The following is a 13,440-nucleotide window of genomic DNA, read 5'->3' on the forward strand; positions in this document are numbered from 1 at the left end:
TCCTCTTGATCAAGGCAATCAGTTTCTGGTCCTTAATGTTCCTCATGTTGTTAACAATATTGCATGCTTTGATTTGAACATTGCTTTGCTCCTGTGCTCACCTCATTTCTGGTAAGCCAGTGATTTTGAAATAGTTAACTGAACCTCAGTCTCAGTAGGTTACAAAGAACCTAGTATAGTGTTTGGGTAACCCTGATCTGCCAGGACAAATGGCTACAAATATTTTCAGTGGTTATGGTGCAGCCATTTTCCTGCTGTAGTATTCTAAGGAAAAAATTCAGATATTAAATAATACCTAAAGTTTGCCCTTGAAGAATCAGTATCTTTAATGTGTTTTCAAGAGTGAAAGAAGGTGGGCTAGATAATTAGTAATGAAACGAGTAATGGCCATAAATTGAGATTTGAGATGTTTGAGGACTACATATTAATTCTAGTAAAATGCTCCAGAATTTAGGCTAGTGCTGTACAATAAAACTTTCTGTGGTGATAGAAATGTTCTGTATCTGCACTGTCCAGTATGGTAAGTGCTAGCTGCATGTGGTTATTGAGCCACATCTAGACCCGTGCTTCTTAACCGTTTTCATGTTGCATCTCCCTTCTTCTTTCCCCTGCGCAGTTTTTAGAGTTTTTCCACGCTGATTGTCTCCCCTGGCTCAATGAAATTTTAATACCACAGACATACTGTGTGTATATATCTACTTATATGCTGTGACTCCTAGAGGGCCAAAACCTTGGTTACTATCACCCCCATTGGGGATGCATGGTCTAGACTAATTGAGGGTTGGCATTATAGTGAAGCTTAACCCAGTGTCAGTAGATTTCCTGGTAAATTATAATGACTACTAAGGCTAATGGTACCTGTGAATGCAATTGAGAGCCTTCAGAGCTGAGTAAGGTTTTAGAGGTTTGTAAAATTCTCAGTCAGTCATCCTTTTTTGTCCTTAGGTGACATTCTTATGGCATCAACATGTTTTAGTAATGGATGTTACTTGTACAAAGATGCAGACATTATAAGAGGTATACTGAATTCAATCCAGTCAGAGGTAGGCAACCAGGAAGTTAAGGTATCTAGAAACCATGTTGCATAGAGAGGAGTTGAGAAAACCAAAGATGTTAGGGCTGGTGTTAGAGAGACTGGGTGTCTCTAAATCACTTTGCATCTTTTGAAAATGGAGCACTGCATAGGAGGTAATTCCTCATCACTGTAAGTGTTGAGGCAGAAACCGGGTGATGTGTCAGTGTTGTGGAAGAAGTCTCTCTCCCAATAAAGAGTTGAGGTAAAAAGACTTCTGAGGACCCGTTATGGTTGAGTTTAAGGTGCTTTGGTTTTGTTCAACAATTGACCTCACTATTTATAGAATTTCATAGAACCCCTTGTCCAGTAAAGAGTTGTCCAGTAAGCTGAATTTGGCCACTGAGGTTTCCAGTTGAACACTTGAAAGCTACAAGACAGAATGGTTTGTTTAGCTTATAGAGAATTGTGATGGTCTCCTTTTGAAGTAAGAAAGTGTTTGCAGTTTTCTGTAGGTCATCCTCAACATCCAGCTCAGTAACTTAATGGGCACCCAGCAAGTGTTTGAACTGAATTAGGTGTGCTTACCCCCTAGGTCATGGTTAGTGACCACTGTTCCTGAATAAAATGGGAACATCTGATTGGACATGTTTAAGTATGATTAAGTGAGGCATAGAGGAGGGATGTCAGGACATAGGATATTTTAGTCTGAGGTGGTCCAGCCAATGTGGGTTAGGACCCATACTCTTAGAGCTCATGTGCCTGTGCTGTCACTGCAAAACAGTAGAAGTGGAGGCAAGAATTCAAATTGGTATATGGGAGTAAGTCACTTAGTGATCCAGTGCCCACTTCTCCATTCTGCTTTTTCTCCTATTGGCATTGGCCATATATCTTCCTCAAATGACAAGAGTCTTATGCTAAATATGACTCTCCACTGCAGTGTTTGCCAGCTTATGACACAGTGCATCATTGCTGATATACATTATAATTTTAGATAGTATGGAAATGAATGTGTGATATGTATTAGAAATATAACTAGGACTTCAGACACGATTCAGTGAGTTGACGTGTGGTTATAGCAAAAATCAGAAGGTTAGTATGAGAGACTGTGGTAATGAGATTTGGAAGGTGAAATAATACTTGTTGACTAGGCACAAGTTTTTCATCACTGAAAAGTCCTCATGTAATAATAGCCACTTATTGAATATATTTCTTTTCTTTCTTTCTTTTTTTTTTTGTGAGGAAGGTCAACCCTGAGCTAACATGCGATGCCAGTCCTCCTTTTTCTTTTTTTTTGCTGAGGAAGGTTGGCTCTGAGCTAACATCCGTGCCCATCTTCCTCCACTTTATATGGGTTGCCGCCACAGCATGGCTTTGACAAGCGGTGCGTCTGTACATGCCCGGGATCCGAACCTGCGAACCCCAGGCTGCCCAAGTGGAGCACATGCACTTAACCGCTTGCGCCACCGGGACAGCTCTGAATGTATTTCTTGTGCCAGATGGAATGCTAGGAGCTTTCTCTGCTTTATCTCATTTGTTGAGGGTCCTCATTTTTCACATGAAAGCAGAGGCATGTTTAAGTTCACACATGTATTTAAGATGGTATTTGAACCCATGGTTGTGAGCCCAAAGCCCATGGTCTTCCCACTGCTATTGCACCTGCCCCATGGAGAAGTAGGCTTTAAATTGCCTCTTTGGGCAATTTCTAGCCATCTTTCTCTCCCTCATTTTCAGTATAACCATTAAGTCAACTCCCCGAGAGTTTGGGAGCATCTACTTCTGGTTATCATTCAGTGGGGGCTGTGATCTCAAGTTCCTTAAACAAATTTGAATGGGAACAATAGAAGCAGAACTATAAAATACAACGTGGCCTGGTACCTTGCACTTAGACACCTAGTGAACATTTGCATGTTGAAAAAGCAGCCAGTGATTGTTGTTGAAAGACATAATTTAAGAGAAAGAACTGTGGATCTGGACTGCTTGATTTCAAATCCTGGCTCCACAGGTAACTAGCTATGTGGACTTAGACAAGTTATCTTATTTTTCTGTGTGTGTAAGTCCTGAGTGCTAAGGAGGAGGCTGCCATTTGAGCCCTAGCTGAATGGACAAACACTGTATATGCAAGAACAGTTTTCCCTTGTGGCAGAGGCTGATGCCCAGATGGGTGGGGAAGCTTGCTGTCTGCCTCTTGCTCTTTTTTACCTGCCTTGCAATCAGTGTGCAAGGTCACCCCTGATGGTACCACAGAATCTACCCGGGCTAGAGCTAAGGCACAGCACTGCTTTAACAGCGCTAAGGTCTGCTTATAGTAAGGAACAGCAAGGGTAACTGTGCATTCTAATGTCTAGCCACTCCTCAGTGGGAACAGGTGCCAGTTTGCCTCTTTTGGCCATGGTAGACTCTAGTGAGATGTGGGGCTGTCCACAAAAATTATTGAAACTTGGTGAGGAAAAGGGGGTGTCGAGGCGTTTCTTTCTGTCTTGTATAATCCTTCTAGTTTTTTGCTTACTCCCTTCAACCTTTAGTGCAAAAGGATCACAGATGGCTGCACACAAGGAAGGAATGTCTCTACCTTTTAAGTGAGAGCACAGGCAACACTTAGTACTATGGCTGCTTCAGAGAATTTGCCCTGGCTAGAATTGTCAGCCAGCTTTTTCCTGCTAAGTGATATATATGAGGTGCATTGATGGGCAAGGGGCTTAAAGTCTTCATTTGGATAAGAGCTAGCCTGTGCTAAGAAACTGAGAATCATCAGTCTGGGTTGAGTCTAGGAGAAGGCACTAACAGGGGCAGCATCCAGGTGCCTTCTCGTGTGCACTGTGCAAGCAGTAGTTTACCAAGTCCTCACATGCCACGGGCACTGCTGGAATTGGGGATTCAGGGATGGAGGAGAGACTGCTATGGCCTCCTACATTTTTCTCTCCTTTACTTTCTGGTACCTGCATTTGGTTCCTGTGTCATCTGATGGAGGAGTTTCCAAACATCTCCAGTTTCCATCTTTGTTGTTTTCTTATTGGTGGGACATTTTTACTACTGATGGTAGTCAAATTGACATAATTCAAGTTATGACTTCACTTTTAATCCTGTAGCTTTCAAAACATTATTCAATGGTGTTATTTCTATTGCCTCTTCCCTGGGCTTAGAATTTTGAGGCTGTTTTATTTTTAACTCAAGCCAGTCTGTCACGCCCTGTCCTTTTTCCTCTTTCTTGTGGTAGAGTACTTCCTGGATTTGGTAACCCTTGGATTGTCAGTGGCCATACTTCAGCTCCCATCCCCCAAAGACACACTGAACACCCTTAAACCATCCCATATGTAGCACTAAGTTGTCTTAACCTTCAGACTTCCCCAGATGAGATAATACAAACAAGATGCTTAGGCTGGAGACAAACACATAGTGAGCTTTCAAGAGAAGCAGTTGGTGATGAGAGCTTACGTATATCAAAACGGTCCTTTTGAGCTTAGGCCTCTGTGTAGCTGGTCTTCCTTCACTTGTTATCCACGTTCCCTATGCTCCTTAAGCAAACCTACGTCCTGCAACCAGCATAACTACTTTCCTTCCTTTCACCTCCTGTCTTGGAGGTGCTGTTGAGAGTTGTTTTTTCTTCACCTTATGACATTTTATGGCTGTCTCCTGCTACTCTAGAACTCTGTGCAGTGCCTTGTAGCCATTGTAATTGGGAATTGGCTGGGTGATATTATTTGTTGGAAATTCTGCTCTTATTCTGACTTTTCTCTTTCCATCTTAAGCTCTTCTAGGACGGGAATCTAAATTCATATTCATATCTCTTTCTCAAACTGATCTTAAAAGAAGTTACCTGTTCTTAGAAAAATTATAACATAGTTTCTTATTTAGGCCTCCTTTTTAGAAAGTATATGCCAAATGATTCTAGCCTCAGATTTCTGTGGTGGCAAAACTGTCTTGCCTGCCCTCCAGCCAGAGGCCGATTATCACAGATAACCAGAGATAATTATCAAGCCTTAATCTGGGATATTTGCCATAAAAGTTTGTCAAGAGGCTGCCCCGATGGCATAGTGGTTAAGTTTGGCACGCTTTGCTTGGGCAGCCTGGCTTTGCAGGTTTGGATCCTGGGCATGAACCTACACCACTCATCAAGCCATGCTGTCATGGTGACCCACGTACAAAATAAGAGGAAATATTGGCACAGGTGTTAGCTCAGGGCCAGTCTTCCTCAAGCAAAAAGAGGAGGATTGACAACAGATGTTAGCTCAGGGCTGATCTCTCTCACCAAAAAAAAAAAAAAAAAATTGTCAAAAGTATTTTTATTAATGAAAATAACTTTATACATTCTTGATTTTTTTCTTAGAGATATTCCTAGTTTGTTAAAAGTATGAATTGCATTTACAATTTTTATTATGGAAAAATCTCAAATACGTACCAAAGCAGTGACTACAGTGTTATGAACCCCCATGTACCCTTTACTCAGCCTCACTTTTCAGTTCGTGCCCGTATTGTTTTGTCTGTGCACTCCATCTCACTCTCTGGATTATTTTGAAGCATGAAATGTCTTTTTGATCTTGGTGATCAACTCAAATTAGTGGCTGAGATGAAGGTCTTTGTTAATCAGTCCTGGGCTTCAATCTCTCATCGGAATGTTTTTAGAAACCCAGTGACCTCCCATGAGCTTCTGTTTCCTCATCTGTTAAATTAGAATTTGACCTTATGGGCTTGTTGTGAGGAATAAATGAATGACCTCAGGCAAGTCTGTTGTGCAGTGCCTGGCACAGGGCATGTTCAGTAAGTGGTGTTTATTTCTTGCTGTTTCATGGGCTGTGCTCTACCACTGTTCAGGCCCTAATCTGATTTCTCAGTTTAGAAAGTTAAAAACAAGAGTCTGCCTACAACAGACGCTACTGTTCAGCTTGATGACCAGGCCGGTAGTTTTATGACTTCAAATGCCTTCCCAGTCTCTCTCCTCTAACCTTTTCCAAAACCTTATCAGCAGATGTTGCTTGTCTACCTCACTCTGAGGCTTGAAGTCCATCAGTTTTGAGGGCAAGATAACTGCTGGGTCTTCTCTAATGGTTGGGTACAGATCACAAAATTTTGGAAGAAAATGGGATGGAGAGATATTTGGTGCTGGTTAAAGTTGAGAATGGTACTTTTGAATTTGCTCAGAAGCCTGCTGCTTCTGAAATCTTTGTCCCCACAGTCTTCCTTCCCAATGCTATAATTAGACTGTGTGTGCAATAAATCACATTCTAATAGGTAAAATAGGCAAAGACCATCAGACAACTGAGAGATAATATGGTTGAAATGTTTGGCTCTACTAATCTAAGAAATGCAGATGGTGCCAGTTGACCCTCCTGTATGATTCACAATGATTTGTGCTAATGATAGCTGGGGTATGGTAAAATGGAAATACTCGTTCATTGCTGGTGCAGGTGTCAATAAAGCTATTCTGGAAAATGATTTGTCAGTATAGGTCAAGGGCCTTTAAAATATTCATACTATTCAGCTGAGTAATAACACATTTGTGAGTCTGATCAGATTTTGCTGACAGATTATATACATAGGTTCATCTCAGCATAATTAAAAACAACCATGTGCTTAATAACAAGGGAAGGAGTGGGATTATCCATATGCTGAAATATCATGTTAATGTTAATAACATGGGAAGATATTTAATGTAGAAAGAACCAGATACAAAGTTATATAGAGTATAATCTCAACCATTTGAAGGAAAACTGGAAACATTTATATCCTGATGCTAATAGTGATTACTTCTAGGAGGTGGAATTGTGGGTGTCTTTTTATCTTTGCTTCATTCTTTTTTACCTTTCTGAGTTTTCTACAGTTCAGTACTTCAATGAGGTGGAGGCAGGGCAGGGGACAGGGTAGCAGAAAAGTCAACTGTTTGGTTAGGATCTACCAGTTATAGATAGGCATCTTGGAAACACGAAGCAAGTAAAAATGTTAAAAGACTATAGAAAATCAGTTGGTTTAACTGTCCCAGCCTTGTTGAACCTTTAACATTTCTTCAAATATTTATTTTGTATCAGACACACATGTGAATCAGAACAGTGGTTATTGACCTCAGTCACTGGTTTCCAAATGTGGTGTGAGTGCCTCAGTCCCGGAGTAAACTTTTTAAAATGCCTAATCGAGGACTGATTCCCAGCCCTGGTGAACCAGAATCCTCTTTGCAGTGGGAGCTGGTATTGCAGAATGGCATAATGGTTAAGTTTTGGAGCCTGGGCTAACACACCTGACAATTCCAGCTCTGCCACTCAGTTGCTGTGTGACCTTGGACATGATAACACTTGGTTCAGTTTCATTCTCTGCATTTTACACTGTTGTCTTGATGGCTTTGCAAACACTTTGCTTTGAACTCCTTGATACTACAGTTCCCTAGAGTTTCATTGCCACTTGAGCATAGTCATTGTGTGTTGCTGATCACTATGCAAAATGGTTCTACCGCCAAGGATTCAGACTTTGAAATGGCCCACTGACCCCCAACTTCCTACTTCTGCCCCGCTCTTATTTTTCCCACGTCAGCCTTTTGTTCTCATTGCCCTCCCCTGACGTTCTCTGTCAGGCCCTTTCTGACCTCACTGACCCTGCCCAGCCCAGACTCCAGAACAGTTTTTTCCTGACCTTTTTACCTGCTTGGGATTTCCTTATTGTGTCTGCCCTCATGGCCAGTTGGCTTCTCTGCTTCAGAGATGAGGAAAGGGATAACTCTAGACTAATGGAGGAAGATTCTAGCTTTTGATTTATTACACGAGGAACATTATACTTGAGGGAGAGAATTGATTCAGCGTATGGAATACTGTTAGTGTTTGCTCCAAAAAATGCTCGGTCTTCCAAGGAACTGTCAGGGAAGAGGGAGAATCCCCCTCCACCCTTTCCCTTAAGGTTCTTCTGGCCGGCCAAATAATTAAAAAGACAGGTTAGCAGGAGAAAATAATACCAAGTTTAATAACATGTATACATGAGAGAAAGCTGAGTTTCTCTACACAGTAGCGGCGATTCTCATCTTAAATACCGTCTTCAGCTAAAGACAAGGAGGATGTTGGGTGTGGGTGGTGTTTTGGGATTTCAGAGGGGAAGAAGACAATTTACATGAAGAGGGAAATGTAAATGTTTGTCAGACAGTGCTTTGCAGGGCCACCTATAGAGAATGTGGCCAGAGAGACAGAAATCACAGTAATCAAGAGTATGTAGATTTAAGTCCTTTCCTTCCATACTGTGCAGATAAGGCCATCCCCCCTCCCCCCTTCCCAATACAGAGAGGGAGATACCTTTATAAATGGAGATTTCCCTTATAAATGTAAATGTTTGTCTGGCAGCTCTTTTCGGGGCCACCTAGAGAATGCGCCGGGGAGAGACAGAATTTTTGATAAGATGGGCTTGTTGGTGCCTTTCCTATTGTAACGTCTATTTTACATTATATTACAGCCATCATATGATAGTAACTCCTTCCTGGAACAGGTCTTTTATGTTAAATTCTTTAGGCTGTTTGGGGGAGGTCAAATGTCCGACAGAGAAAATAATCAAGGTAAAGAGACATAATTCAGGGTGGCCAATTTTGATCTCCCACAGAACTCATTCCAGAGCACACTGATGACGTTTGGTTTGATAGCAGAAGGAAGGAAATGTGTTCTGAATGTACCATATTCTTGAAAGGTTTTAGGAGATAGTCCTATGTAACTGGATTAGTGGGTGTTACCTAAAATGTTCATTTCCAAAGATCACAGGGTTCAGGGATCTTGTACAATTCTTTCTTCCTTTCTGCTCTGCCTGCTTCAGTTTCTCCTGTAAAGGGAAGTGGTCTGTACATTAGAAAACTGTTTTCCAGTTAGAAATTTCTGCCTTTGTAGGATATAAAAAATAATTTCAATCCTCAGAAATCCGTAAAGGTGGTGATGGAATGGGTAACAGAAAGCAGAAAGCGCCAGTAGAAATTTTAAAGCCACTGCTGCTTGGGCAGCTTCTTGTGGCAAAAGTTCTGTTCAAGTGTTTTTTGTTTTGTTTTTTTCTTAGCTCTTTTCTAGAAACAAGTGTCCCATTCTTGATCCTGGAGAACATGAAGTACAAAAACATAGCTCTTAACTTATGCCAGTGTAAAGCCGTCAGTGTCCTGGTGAAAGTGGATATGGGAGTCCTTCAGATCGACTGGATCGGCTGTTGAGGACCATTTGCAACAACCCTTGAATGTTTAGCAAGCTCTAAGTGAAGATGAAAATCTGCAATCACATGTAGTTTGTCCTTCAGGGTGAACAGGGAATATTTTTGTAATCAGAAAACTTATTTGAAAAATCAACAGATTATCATTTTTCTCCAAAATGGAAATAGCTTGTTAAGTTTAAAGGTAATGTGCTCCTCTAAAAGGTCTCGGTAAGTGAGTATAAAGAAAACAAAACCATTTGTAATCCTACCACCCAGGAAAAACCTGTAAATATTATATGTATCCCTTTCAACGTCATGCATAGCCATTTTTACATTTAAATGTTTTATATTTACATCTCCTTTGGGAATCTATTTTAGAAGATGAGGTGTAGGGATCCTAATTCTCACTGTTTCTGGCTCCTAACGCTTAGTGAATTGTTCATCCTTTTGCTGCTGAATTTTACATTGCTATATTTGTCCAAGTTGTTCATTTCTGGAGTCTCTTTGTGTTTAGTCCTATTGTAGCCTCACGTGGTTAATACTGTATTTTTATATCATACTTTCTGAGACAGGTAAAGCAAGTCCCCTGTCATTACTCTTTTTCGGAAGGAATAGGAGGGACTCTTGTGCATTTATTTTTATGAATAAAGTTAGAATTATTTTATCAAATTCCAAAAAAAATCCTTGGAATTGTTTAAATATGGAAGAATTCATGGCTTTACATTAAGGCTTCCTATTGGAAATATCTCTTCATTTTCAGATTTTCTTTGTCTCAATAAAATTGTCATTTTTTTCATTAAAGTCCTATACTTAGAGTACTTCCAGGCTGTGTCCTCAGGTGTTTCTGGGATTGCTGTGACTAGAGTTTGCAGATGAGAAAAGAGACTTGGGGCATTATGCTCTGTGCCCAAGAGGGTCATGCCTGCAGCCTGTATGAACAGAAACACAAAAGGAAACAAACATGAAATCTGTCATGCAGGAGCAGGGAGGCTGAAGTGTATTTCTTGTTTTTTCCTAATAGTATTAAATAATACTTGGTACGCCGGTGAAACTTACTGAACCAAGTTGTGGAAATCCCTTTTCCCATTCCCAAAATCAGTGACTTTCTTAAATAGTCTGTTTTGTTTTGTTTTTTTTTGCTGAGGAAGATTTGCCTTTAGCTAACATCTGTTGTCAATCTTCCTCTTTTTGCTTGAGGAAGGTTGGCCCTGAGAGAACATCCATGCCATTCTTCCTCTATTTTGTACATGGGTCACCATCACAGCGTGGCTACTGATGAGTGGTGTAGGTCCGTGCCTGGGAACCAAACCCGGCCCGCCGAAGTGGAGTGCGCCAGACTTAACCACTAGGCCATGGGCTTGGACCTTAAATAGTCTTTTTTTTGTACGTGTGTTTTTTTGTGAGGAAGATCAGCCTCGAGTTAACATCCATGCCAATCCTCCTCTTTTTGCTGAGGAAGACTGGCCCTGAGCTAACATCTATTGCCAGTCCTCCTCCATTTTCTCCCCAAAGCCCCAGTAGATAGTTCTATGTTGTATGTCATAGTTGCACATCCTTCTAGTTGCTGTATGTGGGACGCCGCCTCAGCATGGCTGGACAAGCAGTGTGTCAGTGCATGCCCGGGATCCGAACCCGGGCTGCCAGTAGCAGAGCGCATGCACTTAAACTGCCAAGCCACGGGGCCAGCCCCTTAAATAGTCTTTAAAAATTTCTTTGCGAAGCTTCTCATCTTCTTTTCATCTCTTTCCTTAATTTGCCCTTCTTTGGATTTGAAACTTGTCCCAACTGTCATAAACTGATCTTATAGCTCAAATTGTGATACCAGACCTTGGCATGAACTCTTAAATCTTGGTCAAGGCAGTCCCTGGGGAGAAAGGTGAGGCTGTGGGACTCAGCCGATAACTGGTGATTTGGGGTATACCTCTCACTGCTGACAGAAAAAAAACCAAAACGTAGATATGAGGGAAGATTAAAGCAAAGGGGCTTTGCACAACTCCAGCTCATCTTATACTGCCCCCTAACTAGCACTAGTAGGAACTTTATAGACAAATACTGTGAGGCTGAGATAAGGGGTCTCCATGGACTGGCCATGGGCACAAGGCTTTGTCAGTGAGACAACTTGATCCTTGGGGTAGGTCATGGGGCCTGGTTTAAGTGCCTGGTAAACTCCCTGTAGTCGGGCTGCTGTTCCCACACTGTTTCTGAAGCCATGGAAAATGCCACTTTCAGGAGCATTGGGCTCGTTATTCAGTCCTGCCCTATGGGGCAGAGGTCAGTTCTAATATTTCCTTTCAGTTTGTGGTCTTTGGTGCAATACCACCTGTTGAAAGAGAATGGTTGACAGCGAAGCATCTGGAAACAAGGAAGTGTAGCTTAATTACCCTCCCTAGGCTCTGTGACTTACTGGTTCTCTGATTGCCTTTTGGACTCTGTGTTCTATTGTTTATTCATGTCTGTATTTGGCACCCATTAAAATGATAGCAGCCAACATTTACTGACCACTTACTATATTCTAGTCAGTGTCCCGAGCATTTTACTCGTTGAGGCCTTATATCATCTTTAGGACGTAAGAACTATTATCTCTATACCCCTATCCCAACAGAGAGGTTAAATGACCTGCCCAGGGTCACACAGCTAATAATGAAGTGCAAAAGCCAGAAAAATAATCTGGATAGTCTGGGATCATTATTTGTATGCTTAAATCACACCCACTGTGGTGATACTAGCAGCCTCAGCCTTCAGGAAGCTAGGTGGCTAAAGATGAAACTAAAGAGTGGCTTTTCTGAGACCCAGTGTTGATTGTCTTGTTCTCCCAAACTATAAAAGAATACCAATAGGCTTTATTGAACCCACTTCCTTACCTACTTTGTTTATGTATAAACATTTATTTCCCAGCTCCACTGAAGGCAGGAATTGGATGTCGACCCTTGACTTGTTACTTGTAGTCCCCTGCCCTGGCTATTTCACTGTTTGCTGAGGATAATGGGCCAAAGCTAGAAGTTCTCAGAAGGCATAGTTGTCATTTTTGAGGGCGCTCACATTCAGTCTTGAATTCCTGATTCTAGAGAAGAATGTAAGCCTCCTAGCTGGGGATTCCAGCTGTCTGAGGAGGAGTGCTCCTCCAGCAGTCTTTAGATAAGTCTCGCATTGGGGTCCAGAATTTAGGACTCCTGCTTTTCTGAAAGCCTCTCATTTCTTGAAAGTTGCTGAGTCAGGCTTTCGGGACTGAGAGGTAATTAAGACAGGAGCCCTGTCTTGGTAAGTGAATAGACCATGATGTGGCAAGTTGTGGAAGAGAATTGAGCAAAGATTAGGCCTGTCACATATTGTTTGGTCAAGGGTACGGAAGGCTGTCTGAAAGGTTTTCTGAAAAAGTGGTTCCAAGAGCTGCAAAGTCAAGTATTACTCATGCACTAACCCAATATTTGATGATAATTCTCTACTTGGTACTGGAGAAGCAGTGGGGAATAAAACTGTCTTCAAAGAGGTTATTAGAAAAGGGAGAAGACAGAGAAATATAATACATAAAAATGTTGAGTAGTGATAAGTGCTCTGAAGAAAAATAAGGCAAAGTAAAGGGATAGAGAGCAATTTGGGAGAGGGTGTGCTATTTTAGATAAAGTGATCAACTCTCTGAGAAAGTGATATTTGAGCAGAGAGCTGGATGAAGCAGGACTGAGCTGTTGACTAAGTTGGAGCATTAATCCAAATTGATCCAACATCTTAGGGGCAGGATGGCCCTGCCGTACTGTTTTGCCTAGCTCTTGGGTCCAGAGTTCCAATGACTGATATTGCTTTCTTCAAGGCCCTCTGGATGGTAGGGAATTAACCAGCAGGAAGGCTCAGGGCACAGTGCTCTTGGGTCTACCTAGATGTTTGTGCCAAGGGATGTGGTTCACCTTGGTATTTCCATCACACTCACGGTGCTTTCTCCTTTCTTCTTTTAGTTTGAAGGATGACCTCTAGGAAGAAAGTGTTGCTGAAGGTTATCATCCTGGGAGATTCTGGGTAAGTGTTTCTCATAAATTTGAGCTAATAGATTGGCTTGGATTTAAACTTCACCTCCTTGGTGCGCATGCCCTCCATGCTGACATTTGCCACTTCCTTCTCTAATAGCAGAGGCATTAGGACCCGAGGTCTTCCTGCTGTTGTCGGGTACAGCAGAAATTTGAATGATCCCTTGTTATGTAACCCATTGTTCTCTAATTTTTGGCATGATTTGGGGTGGATGAAAAGGGTGGCTATTTGAATTCAGCTAATGGACAATTTCATGGCATCTTTTTTCTCCAAGCTGA

General features: G+C 41.7%; 1 protein-coding gene across 2 annotated transcripts in view; it reads left to right on the forward strand.

Moving 5' to 3' along the window:
• RAB7A (RAB7A, member RAS oncogene family) overlaps positions 1 to 13,440 on the forward strand; it is a 111,134-nt gene that overhangs the window by 79,380 nt on the left and 18,314 nt on the right. For both annotated transcript variants that reach the window (XM_087431651.1, XM_004442445.3), the window contains exon 2: positions 13,093 to 13,153. In XM_087431651.1, coding sequence (XP_087287777.1) covers positions 13,101 to 13,153 — 53 coding nt within the window. In that variant the 5' untranslated portion in view covers positions 13,093 to 13,100. The remainder of the gene's footprint in view (positions 1 to 13,092; positions 13,154 to 13,440) is intronic.

This window comes from Ceratotherium simum, chromosome 5 (assembly GCF_057802395.1).
Source record: "Ceratotherium simum simum isolate JZ-2026a chromosome 5, ASM5780239v1, whole genome shotgun sequence".
In the NCBI taxonomy this organism is placed as follows: domain Eukaryota; kingdom Metazoa; phylum Chordata; class Mammalia; order Perissodactyla; family Rhinocerotidae; genus Ceratotherium; species Ceratotherium simum.